This window comes from Microtus pennsylvanicus, chromosome 7 (assembly GCF_037038515.1).
Source record: "Microtus pennsylvanicus isolate mMicPen1 chromosome 7, mMicPen1.hap1, whole genome shotgun sequence".
In the NCBI taxonomy this organism is placed as follows: Eukaryota; Metazoa; Chordata; class Mammalia; order Rodentia; family Cricetidae; genus Microtus; species Microtus pennsylvanicus.
Genome location: NC_134585.1, coordinates 107,693,797 through 107,719,224, shown reverse-complemented (window position 1 = coordinate 107,719,224; position 25,428 = coordinate 107,693,797). Strand labels below are relative to the sequence as shown.

Below are 25,428 nucleotides of genomic sequence, written 5' to 3'. Positions count from 1 at the left end.
GAAGTAAAGTCCACCGGCAGGAGTGCCTGAACCACTCTGCTCTGTTAGACTACACAAAAGCCTGCTTGTTTTCACCAAGCAGCGGAATGAAAAACCTTAGAAAAAAAAAGTAACATTTTAGGAAAAGTAACTTTTTTTTTCCTCCACAATTTTCTTGTCTAAAGAGGATTCATTTGAAGAACACATCCTTAAAGGTAAGGTAAAAATGAACTGGGTGTTGGGTTGGTTTTTTCAGGGGCCTTGGAATAACTGGAATCGCTCTGTCTAGCCTAATCATCTAACCGATGTCTCACACACACGCACAACACGTGCGCACACCCTTGGTTATCTCTCTGTCCAGCCTAATCGTCTAACATGTTACACACACACACACACACACACACACACACACACACACACACACACACACACCAGCCTGCTTTAACCATGGGAAATAGGGATAACACCCATTCCTCAAAACACATACATTCTCCTCTCACTCTTTCTCAATATATAGGTATTTACTTACTCAACTCTGTTTGAAGGTAGCATACTATGACATTCTAATCTTGAATTCCTAGCATCTCTCTCCTAAGGTGGAGACTAGTCTCCCACAGATTATTCCTAAGTTCACTATAACACCCAGAATATTTAACCTCTCTATAGTACCCTCTATTTCAGTTCATTCATATTTCCCAAGTGGGCTTCCCAATTTTTTTTCCTGATCTAGTATCCAGTTAAGAAAGAGATAATGTACTTTGTTGGGGTATCTAGTTCTTTAAAATACCTAATGCCATATAAAGGGGCTGTGTAAACCCAAGGTACCACTCCCATTTATTTTCCTTTAAAGTTAAGGATTGGTCTGCAGAACTGGAAGGGCAATATAAGGCTTCCTCAAGAATTGCCTATAGGTGGTGGAGATTTTGAACATGAGTAGCTATTATAATCCCAGAACAACTGCTTTTATACCACGGAGAAAAAAAAATAAAATTTAAAAGTTTAACCACACACACCTATAATCCCAGCTTTCAGGAGAAGGCAGGACTGCCATGAGTTCTAGGCTAGCCAGATCTACAAAGCTTGACCAGATCTTAAAAACAACTAAAGAAAGAAGGGGGGGGGGGAGAGAAGAGAAGAGAGAGACCCATGTAAGTTTAGATCACTTCCTTGGCTACTGAAGCAACTGTTTTGGATCTGCCACAGTGATCTGTCTGGAACATAAAGGAAGCAGCACAATGAACAGGGGAGAAAAGGCTAAAGCCCCGGATGGAGGATGGGGATGGATGATCGTGCTGCATTTTTTTCTGGTAAGTTTCTCTCCCCTTTCAAGCTGCTAAACTGTCTGGAGAAAAGCTTGAAGCCTAACAGATATCACTTCAGAAATAATGAGATTTGAGTAAACAGGCAGCCAGGAACTTCCCCCAAACTACTAAGATCAAAGGCCAACCCAGCTAAAGCCAGCTGAGCTGCTTCTCTTGAAAGTAGAAACATTCTTATGTTCTTACCCAGTCCTCTCCTCTGTCTATGATCTCTCAATCAGAGAATGCTCCAGGCTTGATTGGCAGTTCTGCCCTGGCAGCATGGCAATTGGGATTTGGGGACACGGCATTTCTTACTATACTAGGGCCATCACTGGGCATTTCTAGAACGATATCAGTCCTGCCAGGGGGGAGACTATAATACTTAAAATTCCAGCATTCAAAGAGACCAAATCAAAATGATTGCTGAGAGATCAAGGCCAGGCAATCACACCTGGCAAGACCTTATCTCAAAATTAAGTGCCCACTCAGCCTAACATGTCCACAGTAATTCTAACAGTAGTCTTTGTGGTTTTTGTCTACCTGACACAAACCTACACATCTGGAAAGAAGGAACGGCAGCTGAGGAATTGATTCCATCAGAATGACTTGGAGGCAAGTCTGTGGGGGGAATTTTCTTGATTAATGATTGATGTGGGAGAGTCCCATTCACTGCCACCCCTGGACAGGTGGTCCTGTGTTGTTTAGGAAAGCAAACTGAGCAAGCTGGGAAAAGCAGTATTCCTCCAGAGCTTCTGCTTCAGTTCCTGTCCGGCTTCATGGTAATTTATAAACTGTAAGCTAAAATAAACCCTTTTCTTCTCAAGTATTTAATCAGAAATAGAAAGTCAACTGAGACAGCTTCCTTCATTGATAGGGATTGGGAACATTCCGCCTGCTGCCCACATCTCTCTCCCCCCCCCAATAACTTAAACTAGAATAAACATTGTATATCTGACATGTATTGTAAAGCTAAGACTCCTTACCCTCATCTCCAAGAACTGCTGGGTTTGCTATGTGAGAGAGTGGTGATGTGCATTGTCAGCGTGCCAAACACTGATGGATCCCATCCACAGCTGTGCCTCAACCTGAGCATCCCTAGATCATTCCAAACACTGATGGATCCCATCCACAGCTGTGCCTCAACCCGAGCATCCCTAGATCATTCCAAACCCTGATGGATCCCATCCACAGCTGTGCCTCAACCCGTGCATCCCTAGATCATTCCAAACACTGATGGATCCCATCCACAGCTGTGCCTCAACCCGTGCATCCCTAGATCATTCCAAACACTGATGGATCCCATCCACAGCTGTGCCTCAACCTGTGCATCCCTAGATCATTCTATCAACATTGAGACACACTCACAAAAACACCTCTTTCTTGACATTCCTTCCCTGCTTAGATTTGCAACAAACAACCCACACAATGGGAGCCCAATGTACTGGTGAGTAACATCTGTATGAAATTGGAGGTGGGAAAACATAATGTATTACCCCTCCCTAATGGTTAAAAAAAAAGAAGGCAGAGATCCTCAGCTAAGGTTTGTGTATTATAAAACAACAAAGCACACGTTGCTAAATTCTGGCTTCATTACCAAAGACTAGCATTTCTCCTCCCCTTACATAGAAACATTACTAACAGGGAAACTAAAGATGCCTTAAGTCTGAGATCCCTGCCTGGTTAGGCCTCCTCTCAAAGCACGGTTTATGGTGCTGGTATTGTTGGGTAGTCTGGTTCTCCCACTTTTTTCTACATTTTTCTCAATGGCTAGCAAGTTATTTGATTAGTTACTGCTAAGAAAAGGCACCTCACAAGCAGGTTAATAACATCTTGTTTGGGTAATATGATGATGCTTATTGAAGCACAAAAGATACAGCAAACTGTTAACAATGAACTCGGGCCAACTCACTGCTCACAGTGATAACGTGCATCCTTACAGGCCACTGCGTTTATTTCTGAATGAATTACCAAGACTACTTTCCCATAACACTTAAACTCCTGAAATAGTGAAAAAAATTCTCTGTGTACTTTGTAAGCTCCCCTACAAAGGCATAGGAAGGTTACATTGCAACTTACCAGACTTTATATATAACTGTTTCTGTGTTTAGTATGTCTTACCAGACATATATGCCTTCTCTGAATTATACAGCCAGAAACACAGTAGCCATTCATTAAATACCTGCTCGTGGGGGATGAATAATCTGATAGACAGACACATTTGTAAGTAAACAAGAGGGTAGAGGAAGTCAGAGGTGCAGAGAGGCTATAGAAAACACGTTAAGGGACAAATGTGGTGGTGCACACCTGTAATCTCAGCACTTGGGAGGCAGTGGCAGAAGGACCATGAGTCCACGGCTAGCCTGGGCAGCACGGTGAGATAATCTCAGAATAATAACAGATTTTGGTTGTTCTGAGGTTATGAAGTTTAAGTGAGGCAAGTTAATCAGGAAAGTATTTTAGAGTTACATCTGTGGTGGTTAGTCCATTACTGAATGGACTAGTGAGGATTGTATCTAGACACAGGGTATCTATTGGACAAGTTGCAGCATAGGCAAGAAAACAAGGCCCCAAATTTAGGGAAAACACCAGGAATAACTAAAATACAGATCTGAGCATATCAAGAGGGCAGGCTAAGATGCAGAGAGGAACCTGCACAGCAAAGAATATGAAGAGTCCAGAGCTGTTAGCTGAAGCACTTTGGTGAGTGATGAATGCCATTCACTCAAGTTAGGAGGAACAGGAAAAAAACACTCTGAACAGTTAGAATGGCTTAATCTTGAACAGAGTCCAAGGGGCTTAGACCCACGAACAGGCTTGATATAGTCTATATGCATCTGAAGTAGAGCAACCTGTGTCTCCAAGATACACTGTTTAAAACCACCAGAGAAAAGAGGAACAGGACAAATCTTGGGGGGACTCAATGCGGGATGAATGGAATCATTCAGAGACTGGGAAAAAGCATAGAAGTAGGCAAATGTCTAGAAATTATCAGAGAAAAATGATGCATGGGCACTGCTGAGATCACACAATAGAGATGGGAACAATCTCCTGGCTTAGCAATAAACAACTCTCTGATAACCTTGGCCAGAGCTCTTAGATGAAGGGCACTAAGCTACTGAACTTCAGTTTTCAGTGGGCTACTGTGATAGATAGAATCAACAGACTATGAAGAAACTTGTTTGTGAAGGTCAGGACAAGCTAGGCTATTACTACAGAAGGGTCTGGGATAGTAAGAAACTGTTATTAATTAAAAGTGACCCTAACAACTGGCAGTGATTTCAAAATGAGTCAAGGCTGATCTAAAACACACAAACGAGTAAGAACCACTTAGTATTCTTATGGGTCTAATATAACTAACTGTTTTTGCCAGTTGGTATTTGCCCTTGCCTTTAATTTCAGCACTTGGGACGCACAGGCAGGTGGATCTCTGCATTTGAGGCCAGCCAGGTCTACAGAGCGTTCAAGGACAGCCAAGGCTACACAGAGAAAAAAACAACAACTCCTATCTCAAAAAAACAAAACCAAAACAACAAAAGACTGCTTTTAAGTTGGAAATTAGGGGTTGGACCATTCCTAGGTTTTTGCTTGATTTGGAAGTGAGACAATTACAAAGGCCGATGAAGACTGAAGCAGGACCAACACCTACCAAACTTGATCCAAGACACAAGATCACGAATTATTTAGGAGTCTGCTTGCTTAATGAAGGGAAAATACAGACATTGGGATAAGTCTTTAGTATTTTTTTGAGTCCCAATAGAAATGAATTATGAAGTTCAAAGAGCTGGCTGGGGAAATGCAGGAGTTCCGCCTTTCCTTTCCTGAGACTCAGTGAATACATAACAGTCTGGGGTCACGCCCCAATGCTAGAGTTAGAAGGAATAAGAAACAATCTAAACAAAGAAACGTTCTTACTGGAGACCAGGAGCAAGCCATATTCAGATGATTAAGAACAGAGGTAAGCCGGTTACAGTGGCACAGGTATTTAATCTTAGTACTTGGGAGGCAGAGACAGGAGGACCTTTGTGAGTTCAAGGTCAACCATGCCTACACAGTTCTAGGACAGTCAAGACTACATACATAGACTCTTTCTCAAACACACACACACACACACACACACACACACACACACACACACACACACACACACACACAAACCAGATAAGCATTCTGTGGATATCATCACCACATAGCTCACACACACAGGAAAAAAGCTTACAAAACGACATTTCACATTGGTGGTCCTTGCTCATAAGAAGTACACTCTATTTTGACATTTACACAATTTGCTAGTTTTTTTTAATATTTATTTATTTTGTATATAATATTCTATCTGTGTGTATGCCTACAGGCCGGCAGAAGGCACCAGACCTCATCACAGATGGTTGTGAGCCACCATGTGGTTGCTGGGAATTGAACTCAGGACCTTTAGAAGAGCAGGCAATGCTCTTAACCGCTGAGCCATCTCTCCAGCCCAATTTGCTAGTTTTTTATTTGGAGGAAAGTTATAATAGACTGCCAGATTGTGGGTGCTGGAGACTGAACCTGGGTCCTCTGGAAGTATCTATCCAAACAGAAAGTCCCCACCAAAGGCATCTGGAATAAGCAACCTCCTGGACTGCTATACAAGAAAACAAGAGTAGTGGTGAATCTGGTGTCAGTCTAGGATACAAGCCTCAGTGTCTGGACCATCATTGCCCATTTGTTTTATCTCTTAACTTCTCATCTATAAAACAATGGTGACACACATCCTTTTCAGACTTGAAATGGGGATTTCAAGTCTATATTTTCATGGCCATGTCCCACCACTTTAAAGAGGAATGAACTGCTTCTCACCCCCATTACGTAACCAAAAAGTACCAATAAGAAAAATAGGTAAGTATTGAAACGCTGGAGCAATAGAACCTCTGGTAATAGCACTAGCCTGCTTTCTACCTAACAAGGACTGATATGCTTTGGTTTAGGTAAATGTGTTTGTGATGGCAATGACCAAGACATTTGCAATATTCTTTGTGGTCTTTCAAGAAGAGTTTGAAGGCACTTCAGAGCAAATTGGTTGGATTGGATCCATCATGTCAGCACTCCGTTTCTCTGCAGGTATGAAACTGGCAACAAGCTTGCTTCCTACAGAGAACGACCACAAAGGTCTTGACAACACCATCATTCCTTTAAGGTTGAAGTACTGTTACATTCAACTTTACTTATTAATATGCATTAATATCAGTATGTAATACTGAAAGAGACGCCAGTGTTTAAGCTCTACTTAACCTGGCAATTAAGTTGGGAAAATTAGGGTTAAACAGGAATTAAAAATCCAACTATTTGATTCATGAATGGAATTTTTCGTCCCTTGTTTCTTTCTAGTCTGGTAAGGCTTTCAGTCCTGTGAGCCAAGTCCTCAACCTGAAAATGAAACCATTCAGTTTTAATTATGTGATCATATTAAAAACAAACATTAAACCAATTTCTCTTCTAGTTCTAATTCAGTAATATGATAATACGGAGATTAGTGATTCAACTTTGCACAAAACAAACACCATTAGTGTAAATAAAATTTTATTTTATTGAATATACAATACTTTAAAGCAGTTATCCTGTCTTCTTCACATTCATTCAAATCACACATAAGGACTAGGGAGTGCCAGAGAACATTAATGTAGCACGAATTCTAACTGGTAGTAATAATAAAATCCCAAAGTCAGATATAGGGGTTAATGCTGAAGATCAGAGAAGCAGAGCCAGCAGCCACTAGAGTTCTTTTATCTCTACCAATGCTCAGACTGAAGGGGCAATTCTGTCCTCAGACTGCATCTCCTGACTGCATCTGTCTTCACCAAACTCAGAGTGCAATGAGCTCCTGTCATCTCCCGCCTTTTATTCCTCTCTGCCCAATCATCACTCCCATCTCCACCTCTCTAGTGCTGGTGTGAGCCACCACTCCCTGGTTTCTAGTGGCTTAGCTCTGTACTCTGATCTCCAGGCAAGCTTTATTTGTTAAAAAGTATCACCACACATTAACGTAGCACTCTCTTCTCTCAAGGTCCCCTGGCTGCTATTATTTGTGACATACTTGGAGAAAAACCTACCTCCATTCTTGGGACTTTCCTTGTTTCTGGTGGCTATCTGGTCAGCAGTTGGGCCACAAGCATTCCCTTTCTTTGTGTGACTATGGGACTGTTACCTGGTGAGTACTGTGAAGAGACTATAAAAGATGAACAAGAAACCTTTCTACTGCCCAAGGCTCCTAAATAGATTATGTGATCTGGTAACCAATAACCTAATAAGAAAGTAATTTCAAACTTTTCTTTTAGGATTGGGATCTGCTTTCTTGTACCAAGTAGCTGCTGTGGTAATTACCAAATATTTCAAAAAACGATTGGGTCTTTCTACAGCGATTGCCCGTTCTGGAATGGGACTGACGTTTCTGCTGGCACCCTTCACAAAATTCCTGATAGATCTTTATGACTGGACAGGTGAGTCAGTCTAAGTTTCTAAACTATCAACACCAAAAGGTTAATGTTTCCCCCTTCCCTTTGATGATGAGTGAAGCTTTGAGACCAATAAATTCTGCTTCCTTGTTCCCTGGCGAGTCCAGATCTTGCTATGTAGACAAGACTGGCCCCAAACTTGTGGCAATGCTGGGATTAAGGAAATGAGGTACCATACCACACAAAGTGAAAACACTTGCAGGTGTTGCTATAGTACTTACACACAAGGTTCTGGGTTTAATCCCTAGCACTGATAATGAGAGGGGAAATAAGGATGATACTGAATGGAAGAACATCTCCTTCCTTAAAAAGCATGAAAGAAAACGGCTGGGAGGTGGTGCAGGCCTCTAATTCCAGCACTTGGGAGGCAGAAGCTGGCTGATCTCCGTGAGTTCGAAGTCAGCATGATCTACAAGAGCTAGTTCCAGGACAAGTTACAAAGTTACAGAAAAACTCTGTCTCAAAAAACAAAAGAAAGAAAGAGAGAGAGAGAGAGAGAAAGAAAGATAGATAGATAGATCTTCCATGGCCTGGAGGCTTTGCTAGCTCACTCAGAACTCTCTGGAATTCAATGCCTGAGAGCCAACTGGAAGGCCCTCAGAAAAACAATGCTCTTCTCCTTTTCCTCTAACCCTTCACTAAAATAGATTATATGAAGAAAGTATTTGTAAAAAGATTAGGCTCTGATTGGACAATCATATATATATATGAATAATATATATGTGTGTGTATATATATATATATATACTAGAATTTTTCACAAAACCACTTCTGAAGTATTTTCTTTAAAATGTTCATGTCTATTTCTGTCTTTATATTGTTGTATTGACTCTTTCCTATGTAGAGCATTTACTCAGTAATCTCATGGTGAATGGTAATCTTCAGCTGACAAACCTTTAAGAAAGCCTACATAGCTTGTTCTCTCCAAAGACACGTCATAACTTGTTCAGGACACACCAAAACCAATCAAACACTCAGTATCTAGGGCAAGACTAGCATGTCTTCTTTCAAAAGTGTTTAAAAAAATATCAGACTGAAAGACTGTTTCTTTTCCTAATGTTTCCCCCATGATTCTCACTGATTAATTCTGTATTTCCTACACCAAAATCCAGTCACTGCAATATATTTAAAATAACCATTAAGAATGTATTGTAATTTTGAGTCATTCAGATTATCAACCCACCTTCAACCCCTCCCCCCCTTCCTTTTCATGACTTCTTGGTCCAACTTTCTGGTTTTCTATCTCCAAAGTATTTCATTTTTTGCAGCATGTATACTATTAATAGATTTAAATGCTTTCAGTTAAATTATGGAAGCAGGGAAGGAGATGGCTCAGCAGTTAAAGGCATTTTGCTATTTATTCTTCCGGATGACCAATCTGACATCTCACAACTGCCTGGAATTTCAGCTCCAGGGGATCTAATTCTCTTCTGGCTTCAGTGGGCCACACACATGCATGTACACACATACACACACACACACACACACACACACACACACAGAGAGAGAGAGAGAGAGAGACAGACAGACAGACAGACAGACAGACAGACAGACATAAATAAAATGGATTTTTAAGTAAACATGGGAAGCAAAGTAGTACTTTCAAGAATTATTGGACTAAGTCTGTTGGTCTCTTCTGAGCCTATAAAGTACCACGAACTGAAGAGTATTCTTATCTTCTCAATTTCTCTTCCACTTAGGTGCTCTTATATTATTTGGAGCTATTGCATTGAATTTGGTGCCTTCCAGCATGCTCTTAAGGCCCATCCGCACCGAAACAGTGAACAATTCTGGTATCAAAAACAAAGGTAGCAGTTTGTCTGCGACTGGATCAGAGGCATCAGACAGGACAGAAACATCATACTGCAATGAGACACAAGAGTCTTGTATCCAAAACATTTCTATGAAGAAATCTGAACAACTGACTAAAGATTTAACTGTCTTAGAACATCAAAGTGAAGAGTTCGGCAATGGACCTCACAGGAACAGACTGTCACTTATGAGCAATGACAAAAGTTACCAAAAAAAGTTTGTTTCATGGAAATGTAAACAAAATCTTTTAGATATTTCTCTCTTTAGGAATCCTTTCTTCTATATATTTACCTGGTCTTTTCTCCTCAGTCAATTAGCCTATTTCGTTCCTACTTTTCACCTAGTAGCCAGAGCCAAAACTCTTGGAATTGACATAATGGATGCCTCCTACCTTGTATCTGTAGCTGGTAAGAAAATCTATTTCAAGCCTCCTACCTAGAAGGAAAAATAAACTTAGCTTGGTAAAATTTTATTTTAAAACTGAAGGAGAGAATGGAGGGAAATAGCAAGAGCAATCACGAGTGGGCTGTGGAAGGCTAGGGAAGCAAGTCCTCTGCGGCTAAGCAGATCGGTCAACTGCGATCGGGGATCTGAGTGGGCCTAACTCACCTTACTCATTTTCAAGTGTCTAACACAGTAGATACCAATTACTTCTTGGGCAGAAAATTTCAGAAAGCTGGTGCTGTCAACAACTAGTCTGGGAAGAAGGAAATCTCAGCTAGAAAACAGTATGGTAACTGGAAAGATGGATTCTGAAGCTTAACTTCCCAGGTCAGGGTCTTGCCTGGATTTCCTTGCTGTGTGTGACCTTGGGCAAGACGTTCTCCTCTGTGCCAGGATTTCCTTTCTTATCTATAGGACAGGTGTAAGGCACTGCTTTCTTTCACAGCTGTATTAGGGATGTAATAAGTGCAATTCAGTGTAGTGCCAGGTCCACACTATTGGTATTTGATGTTAAGTAATTTCTTCTTGAAATAATCATGAGATAAATATGACCCTTGAATTAGTCACTAATCCACAGGTTCATACTTAAAGTAAATTAGAACATAAATTAGAAAAATACAATTATTTTTATGGAATTACAAAATGTTGTAAGATCAAATGCTTAAGTTGTACATTTAGGTTGTAGACACCTAAACAAAACAAGGAGTCTGAAACAAATGAAAAGGGGTAAGATCGAATCTTGGTTTGCTCTAACCCAGCAATTCTCAGTAGTTCAACTTAACTTTTCAACAGGTTTCTTACTAGCCAAGCCCTTACAAAGCTGGACACCTAGTTTCAATGTGCTTCAGTCAAAACTGCTGTTACACTGTGCAGAGTAGGCTGGCCTTGAATTTACAGAGCTGCCCTACCTCCCCATGCTACCACACCTGGCTTCATGCTGCTCTTTTGGTATTTTAACTGCTCTGTCCTGTAACAAGATAACTGGTAAGAATGCTGAGTGAAAAACTGTGGTTCTGAGTCATTGCTCATTACACCTTACCACCTATGTCCCAAATGACATTTTTAGACTTCTCACATATTTTCAAACTACAATAACCTTTGGAAGTCTTAAATTCCAAAGCTTCATAAACAAATATAAGTTCCAGTGTCTCTTAATATAAGATTTTAATTTCTCCCATGTTTTACCATGACTCCTCTTGACACGTAAGTTTCATATCCTCACTTGCAAGTTCTTTTAAGAAGCTGTAAGATCTCTTCAGCTCATGTCTGTTTTTTAAAGCAGGGATTCCACACAAAATGAGAAAACACATGGGAATTTGATGGTTTCATGTTCTGCTGGAGGCAGCATTTTGTTATTTTATTAAATGTGTTTAGAAGAGGAAGTAATTTATATATCCTATTTCAGTATGAAATCATTTTTCCTTCATGTATTCTGGCCTCAAAACAGAGTGCTACTACTTGGAGAAAGATGTGCTTATACACTGACATTTTTACAAAGGGTGTGAGGAAACAAAGATTGCCTGACTTTGTATTTACTGTTCCAGGTATCACTGAGACAGTCAGTCAGCTTATTTCTGGATGGATTGCTGATCAAAACTGGATCAAGAAGTATCAATACCATAAATTTTACCTCATTCTATGTGGTGTTACTAACCTGCTTGCTCCTCTAGCCACCACATTCCCACTCCTTATGGCCTATACCATCTTTTTTGCCATTTTTGCTGGTGGCTACCTGGCACTGATACTCCCAGTACTGGTGAGTAGACTCATTCACTGATGTTAAACCACTCAATACAAGGCTCAGTAACAGTTTTCCCAAAAGAGAATTCAAATTTTGTATTATTTTTATGACTAAAGTTACATGAAGCCGGGCGTTGGTGACATCTTTAATCCCAGCACTCGAGAGGCAGAGGCAGGCGGATCTCTGGGAGTTCCAGGTCAGCCTGGTCTACAAGAGCTAGTGCCAGGACAGGCTCCAAAGCTACAGAGAAACCCTGCCTTGGAAAACAAAGCAAAAATTACATGAGACCTCAGAAACTCTATAGCTAGCTATATCCTGTCATTATTTATCTTACCATGTGAGGAAAAGAAGCTGAGGATTAGCTCATAGAACTGGAAAAGGAACAGAGATCAGAAAGATTCCAATGGTCTTCTGTTCACTCCTCCCCTCCAGGCTCCAGGGATGTCTGATTCTTACTAGAACACAAGCATGTAAGTCTAACAAATGTGGCTTCTGTGTTAAGGACATGGTTTTGACAAGTTCTTCATTTTTATTGTAAACTGATTTAAATCCTGAATTCAAATGGAACTGAACTATTTTTTAAAGTTTTATAGAACAGTGTATGAGGCTTAGGCAAAATTCCAGCTTCTGAAGGCTGAAATCAGCTCGTTGTGTTACTAAATTTCTTATAAACCTATGGCTGGTAGTCAGCCGTATGTAGATCCAATTATTACTTTAAGTGCAGACTGCCAAAATACTATTTCCTAATGGGAAAATTACTAAGGTTTGGGAGGTAAATACTCTCCTGAACTACATAAATCAAACACCAACGTACCCCACTAATAAACTGAAAACACTACTTTGCCTAGCCAAAGTGCTGTTCCCTAGTTGACTTTTGTTCCCTTTCCTAACACTGGGAGCAAAAAGTTATTCAAATCATCCCAGGAATCAAACCATTTAGTTTAAGATTTAAAAAAAACAAAAACAAAACAAAACAAAAAAAAAACGTTGTCACCCCTTTGTAAACATACGACACCGGAGATGTTCATTAACACTGAATTCTAATTGCAGGTCGATCTGTCTAAGAATTCTAGAGTGCACAAGTTTTTGGGATATGCCAGTTTCTTTGCTGGAATGGCTGTCCTTTCTGGACCACCGATAGCAGGTAACAACTAAGTCATATTCTTAAGCAAATTTCAAAGAAGAAAATAGGAATCCAAGACCAATGGCAACAGAATCAGGTTTAAATGCTGTTTGACTTCCCTCTACCCTGATCACCAATACAGGAAAATCTGAGAGTTAATTCTGTAGATGTGCTATTTTACTTTACTGGAAATAATCAGTTTGACCTAAATGATATTGTCTGCTTGCTGGTTTAATTAAAACATTGACTACTTGCACAAAAAAAATTACCCTAGGGCACAGGATTAAATGTTACTGTCACAGGCAAAGGGTCAATATATTTGATCTTATTGATTGCCAAGTATTTGCAGTGTCCACAAAAAGGAACTTACCTTAAAATTTACTATTTTTAAATGGTTTTTGTTTTTGAGACAAGGTTTCATTTGCCCAAGTGGACTTCAAACTCCCCATGAACCCAAGGAACCTTAAGGACCTTGTGATCTTCCCGTTCCCACCTGTGATTACAAGTGTGGAATCAATTACTTGGGGTATGCAGTGGTAGGGATGGAATCAAACTCAGGGCATCCATGCTAGACAAATAATCTGCCAACTGAGCCATCCCTCACTTTTGCTACTTTCAGACCATAACTGAAACAGTAATTCTGCTCTATCATTAAAAAAAACAAAAACCACTTATATTAAGTTTGTACGTTATTTTTTATGTTTATTTACTTTTCAGGCAGGGTCTCATGCAGCCCAGGCTGACTTTAAACTTACTACCTAGAGGATGCTGGCTTTGAAGTCTTAATCCTCCCTCCTGCCTTCATCTCCTAAGTGCAGGAACTACAGGCATGTGCCACCATTCTCAGCTTCTATTATTTTTTTAATGAAAAAGAACAGACTACAACAGAGTAAATTAGAAAACAGAATCACTTTATTGTGAAACTTTTGTTTCATGAGCACACCTAATGCATTATAAAATATTTGTTTTCCATCAGTCAGAAAAAAATGTTTATAGCCTTTTCTTACTCAAAGTCTAGGATACTTAGAACTATATGTAAAGATAAACATAGAGCTCCTGAAAGATACTTGTATCCACTAGTCCTAGGGAACGGGCAGAACGGGTAGTAATCAGGCTATTGCTAAAAGCTCATATAGATTTTTTTTGTCTCAGAGTTGCTCTTGGTATCTCAAGATTATAAGACACTAAACTTAGAATGTCTCATTGCTAATGATGTTATGTGGCTAAACACCTTGTTAAAAGGAGAAGTTTCGTGGAAGCAAGTCTTGTTTCTTTAAGTCATTCCTCTATGAAATGATAAAGAGGATTTATAAAGACCATTAGATCTCTTCCCAAGTTCTGACTTTAGCAGCAACCAAAAAACAAAACAAAACAAAAACCACACACTACAACGATTGTTTTCAAAGTAACTCAGTTCTCTGGAATGGAGAGGTAGCTCAGTGATAGACCTACTTGCTTAACATGTGTGAGGCCTTAGGTTCAATTACTAGTACTTGAAATCCAGAACAGTACCTGACTATTAAAAGGTGTGGGAAATTACATGACTGTGTTCACCGTTAACTCTAAACGTTTACTGGTAATCTTCACAGCTGTACAAGTCTCATTTTTACTTACCCATATCTAATATCAAATGAAAAGCTGAAAGTCCTATAAAAGAGTATATATATGCATGTTTAAGTAGGAATCTGGCAAACAGTGAATCCTCAGAAAAAATGTTTGTTTTAAATTGGTAACAGTGAATACATAAACAATAAACTTCTCCTTCCTGTATGGGAATGAAAAAGAAAAAAACATTAGTTCTATACAACATTTTAATAATTCTAGCAAAGATAAAAACATAGGAAGCTTATAGAACCGATGTAACCTTTTAAAAAAAATACACAATTAAAAAAATGTATAAATAGAATACATGGGAAATAAAATCATTTATATACCTTTATCATCATGAATATGAGAAATGTAACAGCAACACAATTCCTTAACATAGGACAAAAATTTGAAGGCCAAAAAGCCAAAAACATATCCTCCTGAACTCCTCCACAGAACACTACCCCTGCCCACTACAGCCAGATTCCTTCTATCCTTTTCCAGTAACTAGTAACAAATACAACTTTATTTAAGAATATGGCCCAAATCACACTCAGTTCCCTAGCTGGGGGTGGTTAGCAAACTGTAGGTTAGATGTCAAGGCACACCCAAACCTGTCAGTGTCTTGCTGATAGAGAGCCTCCAGGATTCCACCTTAGCACCAAGATTGTAGCTTTGAAAAGTTGTGGGAAAACACAGTATTTGAAACTTTGTTATATTTCTAGCAGACCCTTGCTAAAAAACAAATGATACAATATTACAGATGACAACTTAAGCTGAAAAGTATAATCATATTCTCAAACATAACTCAGACATTAACCATATTACCTAAGATTCCTAATCGTGACTATAAAACATTAGACATGAGCTCAAAATTAAATGCTATTTCATTTAAAATTAGAAGGCTTGATTAGCTACCTACAAAATAATAAAACCGAGTATCGTCCTCCCTTCTCCCACTATTCCCCACTCCCAATAAACAAATACATTATGCACATACATATAAATACTTAAATCAAGCACAAATATTTTAAAAACTCTCCTAAACTTTTTAGTTTGATGATTTCTTATATTCACGCAGTAACCACTAAGCAACTTTAGTTTGCTGAAACTCAGTACATAAGACTCTTCACTCTCTCAAGGCCCTCTAAGGAAACTTTTAAATATTTACTAATCTTTTTTATTTTCTTTTTTTAAAAAATATTTATTTATTTATTATGTATACAATGTTCTGTCTGTATGCCTGCAGGCCAGAAGAGGGCACCAGACCTCATTACAGATGGTTGTGAGCCACCATGTGGTCCATGTGGTTGCTGGGAATTGAACTCAGGACCTTTGGAAGAGCAGGCAATGCTCTTAACCACTGAGCCATCTCTCCAGCCCCTCTTTTTGATTTTCTAAGACAGGGTCTCTCTGTATAGTACAGGCTGCTTAGAACTTGCTATATAGTACAGAGTGACCTTGAACTCCAGATTCTCCTAGCTTTCAAGTGCAGAGATTAAAGGCGAGTATACCATGCCCTGCTTGAAAAAGTTCTAATCCTGTTCCCTCTCAGGTATTTCAACCTTGTAAATTAGAAATAACAGGGTAACTGGTTATCTTTTCTAGCTCCGTGTATTATAGGAAAAGAAAATGGATAAAATATAAAATCAATCCATCCAAGGAAGTCTCTGCCCCTCTAACAAATAAGCTATGTCATGAACGGACAGGTTAATCCCTACTTCCAGTCTATCATCAAGTACAATACTGAACAAAACTTCTATCCTTGCTCCACCAAATTAACCTTTAAAGTTTCATCATGCCTATTAACAGAGAAGTTCTCTGAGGCCTAAGAATTTATTAGAAGAAAACAAAATAGCTCAATCTTTTGGTCTGTTATAGATCCACTGTGAAGACTGGGGTAAGTGGAAGACAAGTGAGAAAAGAGCAAAGTTCCCTGCCTGTATAAATAAACAGGAATACACTAACACTGAAGAAAATAAGTAAACTGTTCATTATTAGGTGGTTAATTTATGTCAAAACCAACCCCACACCCAGCTTTACTCTGACTCAGGGTTCTTAAGATTGATGAATATCTATGAAAACATCAGTAATAAATTCCAAATAGCTCTATTGTGGTTTAAGAGGAGAAAATTATCATTCTGCCCTTGCAAAGACTGGATGTCCAGACGCTAATCCTCTAATAAAACAGAGCACAGAGAGCCAATGCTTAAGTATCCTGATAAATCTTCTGGCAAGTTTCTATCTTGGGGCCTTTAGTGAGCTCCAACCTTACAAGGCTTGAATTTGCTAACCCATGTTTCCCAAGATTTATTCATATCATCACACATATAGAACACATAAATATTTTACAACACAACCAAAGTAAGAGATAAAACTGCAGTACCCAACCAGTGTCCTTGAGAAGCAAAAGGATCAGGGCCTGTCCAGGCAAGGTGGCACATACCTTTAATTCCAGTATTTGAAAGGCAGAAGCAGACAGATCTTTGTAAGTCTGAGGCTATCCTGGTCTACACAGCCTAGAAGTCTAGGCCATCCAGGGCTACCTGGTGAGATCCACATGTCAACATAAAGAAATGAAATAAAATAAAATCAGTATGTCCATACACCTTTGAAGTTTGTCACTATATCTCCTACCCAACAGAGAAAAGTTCAGTCTCAGAATTCTCAACCTCACAGTTGAAGGACCATCAAGGAATTCTGGGATCAAGGGCTTCCAGGGTCTATTTCAAATCCTAACATGATGATAAGTGGAAACGTAACAGCCAGCCTAACAGATGTTTTTTTCTTTCTTTTTGAGCACTCACTCACTCACTGTGTGAGTTTGTGTGTGTTCATGCACATACCATACTGTCTGTGTGGAGAACAGAAGACAACCTGTGGGGTCAGTTCTCTTCTTCCATCATGAGTTCCAGAGATGGAATTCAGGCCATCGGGATTTGTAGCAAGAACCATTTTATTACCTGTTAAGCCATCTAGCAACCCCTAGCAGGTTTTTTGTTGTTTTTTGAGACAGGGTTTCTGGCTATCCTGGAACTTGCTTTGTAGACCAGGCTGGCTTCTAACTCTTAATAGAATTCCTAACTCAGTTTGACAATCAAATTCTGAAAGATATAGTAATGAGTACCTCTTAGAACAATATATTCCCTTTTTCATAATTCATAAAACCACATACAAAGTGTGTTAAACATCTTTAAATTCAAAACAATAAATATTTGAGGGTAGTGACATGATGTCACAATGGTAAAATTTCCTACCATAAGTTCATTTCATGTACAAAAATAGTAAAAGTATTATATAAAATTATCTTCAGGGGGGATGGAGAGATGGCTCAGCAGTTAAGGCCAAGGTTCAGTTCCCAGCGTCTACATGGCAGCTCACAACCATCCATAACTCACTCTCATGGGATCCAATGTCCTCTAAAGCACCAAGCACATATATGGTGCATAAACATACATACATGAATGCAGGTAAAATACATATACATAAAATGAGTAAATTTTAAAAATTATCTTCAGGCTATGTATATAAAGTATACACAAAACAAGTGAGTTTTCTGTTTAGACTTGGGTCCCAAGCCTAAGATAGCTTATTATACATATGTTAAAATACTTCTGATATTAGGTATCCTAGATAAGATCAATCCTTATTAGTCACAATAAACAAGCTTACATTTAAGTGACTTTTAGGTGAGTTAAAAATTCAAGCTTGATAGGTCTTAAAACATCTACTTGGAGTACTGAACCTTTGTCCCATCATTAAAAATTAAGGGTTATATATTTGGCTCTGGATCTCAACTAGAATTTTAAAGATACTGGTATCTCAATTACCAAGTATAAATAGAACATCATCCAGCTTGAAATATGCCAAATGATCCCCTTCTCAATTATAAATATATTTTAATACCTTAATGTTTCAGACATAACATTCTCTTTAAAAGGTGTGTGAAAAGCAAAGTTATAAACAACTCTCTTGAACCCACTTTCACCTTTGCTCTCCTGATAGTTACTAGCACTATTTACATTACTATCAAGAACCCCTAGCTTTTTCCTATAATGCTAACAATTTGATACCCATTCAGAAATTCACAGTAAACACATATATATGCATAAGAGGAGGGGTTGCTGTTCCATTTTTCCCTCCTTTCTAGAAAATTCCATAGCTCAGGTTAGTCACCTATTTTTTTAGAAAGTCAGAGGTCAGTCACATCCACAGAATACAAAGACTCATCCGAGCTGACCTTACTCCACTCCCTCAACTTACCCCCAAGAAACATTTAAATGAGAGAATCAAGTAAGGAATCAATAAACTCCTTAAAGTTAGCTGAATTTAAAAGGCTATAAAATATTCCACGTATACATTACATTAAAAATAGGAAATACAAATTATCAAAACAAAAGGGACTGGAGTGTAGCTCAGCAGTAAAGCACACACTTAGCATGTATGTACATGAAGCTTTGGGTTCAATCCCCAGAATTAAATAACAAAAACCCCAAACCCTGTCACAGCTAAAATAAGAGAATGAAGAAAAGGCAATAAAACAATTAACCAAATGAGTCGGGGGCAGGCAGAACAGCTAAAACATATAAGCACTGAGTATTCCTACCTCTCTCTTCATCAGTTTATCATCTCTTAACCCAGAACCACACAGGCATATAACACAAAGATCCTGACTGGAAAGATGGCTCAGCAGTAAAGAGGCCTGCTCTTCCAAAGGTCTTGAGTTCAATTCCCAGCAACCACATGGTGGCTCATAACCATCTGTAAAGAGATCTGGTGCCCTTATGAGGAAGAGTCCTCATGAAACCCAATATGGACAAATTCAAAAGAACCACCATATATGGACTGTACATGCATGCTTCAGCATTGCCAGGACATAAATTTCATTCATTCATTCATTCATTCATCCTGGAAGTCACTCTGTAGAGCAGGCTGGCCTTGAACTCAAAAAGATCTGCCTGGCTCTACCCTCTGAGTGCTGGGATTAAAGGAGTGTGCTACCACCATTACATTACAGACTTTTATACGGACATTTGAATGTTCACTTCTTGCTATTATTTTTAAGATGTTTTACTTAAGTTCTAGTATGTGCCATTGATGTGAAGACTGCAAGGCTTTTTACATTCTTAAAGAGCATTCAGTTAGGAATGCAGCTCAATGGCCTACCATGCATCAGGACCTTGATCCAATGTCTACACATGTGTGTGCTCTCACATGGACTATTTAGATTTTAGAAAAATTCATTCAGCACATTTATCAAACAGTTCCTTCTCATGTGATATCATAACTCCCAAGTCTTCCCTTCATAGAACTTACCAAATACATAGTTAAAATGGTTAATATCTATTTTCCCACTAAACTGTAAACTTTTATTAGTGCAGGGACCATGTTTATTTGGCTCAGTACTGTTCTTGATGCATAGCCTGTTTTCAGGAACATGGTAAATACTCAAATATTAGCTCAGTAAAGGAAAGAAAGTTCTGATTACTTTCTTGTTAGAAAACAATAGTCTTCTTGTAAGAGTATCATAAAACGAGGTGCTAATTTTCTCCAATCTCCACCCTAAGACATGTTTCTGAGTCCACAATGACTTTTTTAATGATGCAAGTTTCTACTTAGATGAAAGTGATTCAGTTTCAAGTAAGACAAGTGAGAAGCTGTATTAAATCCAGTGGCTCACAATACAGACTGGGAAGATGAGGCCTCTTTCTTCAAAGTCTAAGAGTTGCTTGAGAATTACAAACAGAAAAGTTCACTTCATTAACAGAAACCACTCCTTCCTTACAGGCTGGATATATGACTACACACAGACATACACAGGCTCTTTCTACTTTTCCGGCACCTGCTATCTCCTCTCTTCAGTCTCCCTTTTCTTTGTACCACTGGCTGAAAGATGGAAAAGCCAACAGCCTGACCTTCGAAGGACTACAATCAAGTGAGAGCTTAACGAAAGAAAATCCAAACAAGCCACTGGAAACAAAAGCGTAGAACAAAAATCTCTGTAAAAATGAGAAAGTAAGCCATATAATTTTTAAGATTCCTTTTTGCTTTATTAGCACTGCTAGAAATGTCCGATTGTTGGTACTTAATCAAATAGGCTAAAAACTAAATCAGTTGAAGCAGCTATCTGACCTATTAAATGAAAATCTTAATGTACCTATAATAAATACAAACTTTCATTTGTGCTATGGTAATTCTGTCACCAAAATGTGACAACGGTAAACTATTTTTTTTTAATATAGTAATTGGTTGACTAGAGCTCTAGAATCCGAATAAAGCCTTTCATAGTGACAAAAATGGTATATCCCCTCCAAAAATAATGTATTGTTGTTTATTGATTATAAATAATCTTCAATTATTTTGTCTCTTAACTTCCTAGTGAAATAAAATTTGATAAAATAATCTTTATTTGAAAATCATTTGAAAGGTATGACTGCCCATCTAAACAGTTATCTTTTCACTACATTTAATTATCTAAAATATTTATATAAAGCATCTAGATGATTCTTCAGAGCTCTAAGTTTCATATGGAAGTTGAAAAGGAGGCTTTAAGAGGAACTATGTTTGTTCAAAAGGTGTGGGTCATTTATAGCTAATTAGTAACGAATGGTTCTTGCCTGTGAATAATGAGCTCTTGGCTGTTTGGGTAGTCTTTAAAAGGATAAATAGGGGTTTTCTAAGCAGGGAATGGTGGCATATACCAGAAGTCCCAGCAGTCAGAAAACTAAAGTGAGAACAATTGAGTTTGGAGTCCAGTGTGGGCTACGCATTATGAACTGTGTCCAAAATAAAAACCATTTTCTGCAATACAAATCCCTTAACATTTTTCAGAATGTTCCAACTATTATTATTCCACCCTTCACTCTTCTCTGCTTTCAAACATCTACTGATTCCTTAATAAAGAAAAACCCTAAACTGAAGTTTAAATTTGGTTCCACATCTTGATACTTTTCAAATTAGCCTTTGTGCAAACTTTGCCATCGGCTATAATTCCAGAAGTTTGCCTTCTCTGACCAGGTCTACTCAAACTTACCACTTACTTACAATCTGGCTCACTCAATACTCAGATGGAACAACTTTCCCAACTTGTGGAATTTCCCCTAACTTCTTTTACAGTGCTAGAGACTGAACCCTTGGCAGCACAGGCAAGTACACCACCAGTAAGATCCATCTCCAGCTCTGTCTAGCTTTAAACTGAGGACTCTATGAGCTCACATTTCAATTTTCTCTAGTTTGTAATATCAACAAGATGTTTCCAAGGCCTGTTATAAACTTTGGAACCAAATAAATCTGAAATCTCAGCTATCTCAAAGACAGTAAGTTGCTCTTATTTAAAAGGTAGGTTTTAAATAAGACCTATTTAAATAAGACACCTATTTATTTTAAACAGGGTGAGGCTGGCCCTAAATCTACAATCCTGCTTTAACTTCCTAGAATTACAGGTTTGTATTACCATAACCAGCTACAGGGTTTTACACTTAAATATACAACATAAACAAAAATAAGAATATCAGGCCAGAGAGACAGCTCAGCAGTTAAGAGCATTTGCTGATCTTCCAAACAATCCAGGTTCCAATATCTATAACACATAGTGGCTCATATACAATCTCTAGCTCCAAATACAGGGGATGCTACACCCTTTTTTGGCCTCCCTGGGCACCAGGAACACACAAGGTACATAGACACATGTATTCAAAACACCCATACACATAAAAGTCTTTAAAAACATGACTCCCTCACACAAAGAGCAAACTAATAAATCTAAGCTCTTTCATTTGCTGCCAAATGACCTCCTAAGTTGCTCAAGAACTGAAACCCAACTTTCTCCTCTATAAAATGAGGATATCACCACCTACCTACTTCATAGATCACTGTGAAGATTAAATGAAAATATACTTTCTGAGCAAAATATCCTTCATAAACAGCAACTAAATTTTATGGTTTTCTTCTGTCTTCTATGTCAAAAGGATAAAACCAATAGGAACCGCTCTAAATTTCCCTTTCCATTTTGAGGAGCAATTATTTTCAAAAGATTTCAACAACCTAGACCTTTCCTATCAAAGCAAACTATAAGATTAAATAAAGAATTCCAAATTAACTTAACTTAGAAGGAATTTATCAATCTTATACAACAAGTTCTTCATCCTACTAAGCAATAATAAGGCCCTCAAAATACGAATTGAGAAAGGCTGAATCTCATGCAAGGAACTTGCACACACCTGGACTCTCAGAACCCAAAAAATAGAAGCAGGGAGCAGGAGGGTCACAAGTTAAAGGTCATACTGTTTAATGTTTCAAAGTACAAAGAAAGAAAAAAAAAGCAAGTTTAAATCCCCAGAATTAGAAAGCTAAAGACTAATATGTAGATTGTACAAACAATACCCTTCTACTATATTTCTGCTCCTTCACTGTACTATCGTTTTAATTGACAATACGATGTCACATAACTACTTTCCAGAAACCTGTAACACAGGAAGATCAGCCCCAATACATATGCACTTTAAGAAAAGCACAGTATTCACTATTTCCCCTTTCCCTCAAGAGATCCCTATGAGGCACATACACACAAAATTAGATAGCAGGTATGGGTACAGGAGAAACTCAGTATGTCAACATCTAATAACATAACTGCCACCAGTTAATAATATAGAACTGTCTAGTAATATAACTGTGTGTACTTTTTTCTAAATTTTCAGACAGGTTCTCATGAAATTGTCCACCTTGGTCTAAAATTCTCTATGTAGCCCATGCAGCCTTCATTTTTGCCTCAGCCTTCTGAGTAGCTGGAATTACAGACATGCACCAACTAGCTGTGCACTTTTTGTATAAAGTATCTAATTTCATATAATTAGGTATTTATATGGTCTTTTGTGACAGGGTCTCATACAACTCAGGCCAGCCTGAAACAACTCTAGTAGTGAGGATGACCCTGAACTTCTGAACCTGGGACTACAGGCATGTGCCATCGTGCCTAGCCTCATCTGTTTTAGAGAGGTGGGCTGGGATGGGGGAAGAGGACAGGGTTTCTTTGTGCAGCCCTGACTGACCAGGAAATTACTCAATAGACCAGGTTGACCTTGAACTCAGAGATCCACTTGCTGGGATTAAAGGCTGCACTACTGACCGCCCAGCTGCCTAGCCTAATCTTAATCTTCACACAACCTTCGGAGGCTTTATCTGTAGTGCCCATTTTCCAAATGAGTATTAAAAAAAAAATCAAAGAAACACAATATTCAGTAAATAGTGAAGTCACAGCTCAAACAATCAACACAAAACCTCCCCATCTTTCCTTTATGTTACCTTCTTGGCAAGCACCAACAAATTATAAAGAGTAGCTTTATAAATTAAAAAATTAAAAAAAAAGAGTAGCTTTATTGAAACAGCTATAAATTTGTTTTAGGTCAAAGTTGACCTAAAACTATACTAAGAATAAACCCACTCCCTAAAATTAAAACCACAACCATTAGCTATTACCTGCTATAGTGTAACAACAATGCAGCTTCCAGAAGATGACAAGTGAATAAATGAACAGCTTTAATAATTTTCTAGTCTCCCAGTGGCAAATGCCCTTGAGCTACAGGCTAAAATACACTTTACCAAAATATTCAATTCAGGTTGACTTACATTTAGCACTTGTGTTCTTAAAAACAACGAAAAATTACCATGCTGATGCCATCTTTCTGGCTTCCTTAGGCATCAGACATACATGTGGTAAACATAAACACATGAAGTCAAAAAACAACAGCAAAAATAAACACAAATACACAGAAAGTAAAAACAAAATAAAGCAGAAAGACAAACCTACAGTAGTACCTGGAACTGCTATAATCTGACACTGTAGGCTCTTCCTGAGTTTCAGGCCAGCCTAAGTACTACACAATAAGACTCCCATACATCGATCCTTTCTGGCAGAAGCTATTGTACTATAGAATGTTTCGGTACAAGACAATGAGCAGTGACAACATTGCCCACAACCTCAGCATTCAGAAGGACGAGGCAAGACCGTCAACAACTTGAGACTAGCCTAGATTTTATAGCAAGACCTTGTCTAAAACACAAAAACACCCAAAAGCTCTATTACAAACCTCTAAACTTTAGTGAGAACTTTTTAGGGATGTAGAGAGTGAACTTGGATTAGAGTCATTGTCTGGGCTGGTCAGAAGAGGGTTTCTTAGACTTTTAAAGATTTTATTTTTATGTCTATGAGTGTTCTGCCTACATGTATGTCTGTTGATCACATGTACACAGTACCCATGGAGGCCAGAAGTGGGCCACAGATCCCTTAGGACTAGAGCTACAAATGGTTGAGCTGCCATGTGGGTGCTGAGAATGGAACCTGGATCCTCCGGAAGAATAGCAAATGCTCTTAACCACTGAGCCATCTCTCCAGCCTGATGAGCTCCTGGATTTATTTTATAACTAGGACAAACTGACTGTTTTTAAGCAAAAGATGTGTCTGAATGTTTGACAACAAGGAGTATGCCAAACTTTCTAGCCATCTTCCCAATCTTGCTTCCCCCTAAAAAAAAAAAAAGAAATAAAAATCACAAATTCAATTCTGTACCTTATACAAGCTCCAGCTAGCATAACAGAAACTAATGAAAGTCATATAAAAATTTTAACAATAACCCAATTTCAGAACATGTTTAATAAGTTTACTTTTCACACTGACAAACTTCCAACTTCTTTTTTCCAGACAGGATCTCACTACGTAGTCCAGGCTGGTCTCAACCTCACAATCCTCTAACCTCTTCCTCCAAATGTTGGGATTAGCCACGTGCCTCCATACTCGACCAACTTTTACAGCACACTGCTTTTACAAGTGACAGATCTAGATGTAAATAAAGCCAAGATGTACTTCTCTTTGGTCTGTACAACTAACACTTATGTTCTTCTAGTGGGGAAAAGATCACTTTCTTCGTTTATTAGTATGTAATAATATACCCTTTTGTTTTT

The 25,428-nt window shown here is 38.5% G+C and overlaps 1 protein-coding gene across 2 annotated transcripts; it reads left to right on the top strand.

Annotated features, from left to right (window-relative positions):
• Slc16a4 (solute carrier family 16 member 4) lies at positions 1–21,282 on the top strand. 2 transcript variants are annotated; one of them, XM_075981653.1, is made up of 9 exons: positions 1–194; positions 1,183–1,286; positions 6,242–6,374; positions 7,318–7,461; positions 7,589–7,750; positions 9,466–9,984; positions 11,566–11,777; positions 12,813–12,906; positions 20,260–21,282. In XM_075981653.1, exons 2-9 carry the CDS (start codon positions 1,215–1,217, stop codon positions 20,409–20,411), a joined length of 1,488 nt encoding a protein of 495 aa, XP_075837768.1. In that variant the 5' UTR covers positions 1–194; positions 1,183–1,214; the 3' UTR covers positions 20,412–21,282. The 2 variants fall into 2 exon arrangements, with proteins under 2 accessions (XP_075837768.1, XP_075837769.1); XM_075981654.1 differs by having other exon boundaries at positions 55–194; positions 7,670–7,750; positions 20,260–20,505.
• Positions 21,283–25,428: the final 4,146 nt, after the last annotated feature.

What these genes read in the sequence shown, in the direction of transcription:
- Slc16a4 (XM_075981653.1), top strand. Translation starts at nt 1,215, where the DNA reads ATGAACAGGGGAGAAAAGGCTAAAGCCCCGGATGGAGGATGGGGATGG. An exon ending in AGCACTCCGTTTCTCTGCAG is followed by an intron (nt 6,375 to 7,317) that starts GTATGAAACTGG and finishes TCTTCTCTCAAG; the next exon opens with GTCCCCTGGCTGCTATTATT. An exon ending in TTCTGGACCACCGATAGCAG is followed by an intron (nt 12,907 to 20,259) that starts GTAACAACTAAG and finishes CCTTCCTTACAG; the next exon opens with GCTGGATATATGACTACACA.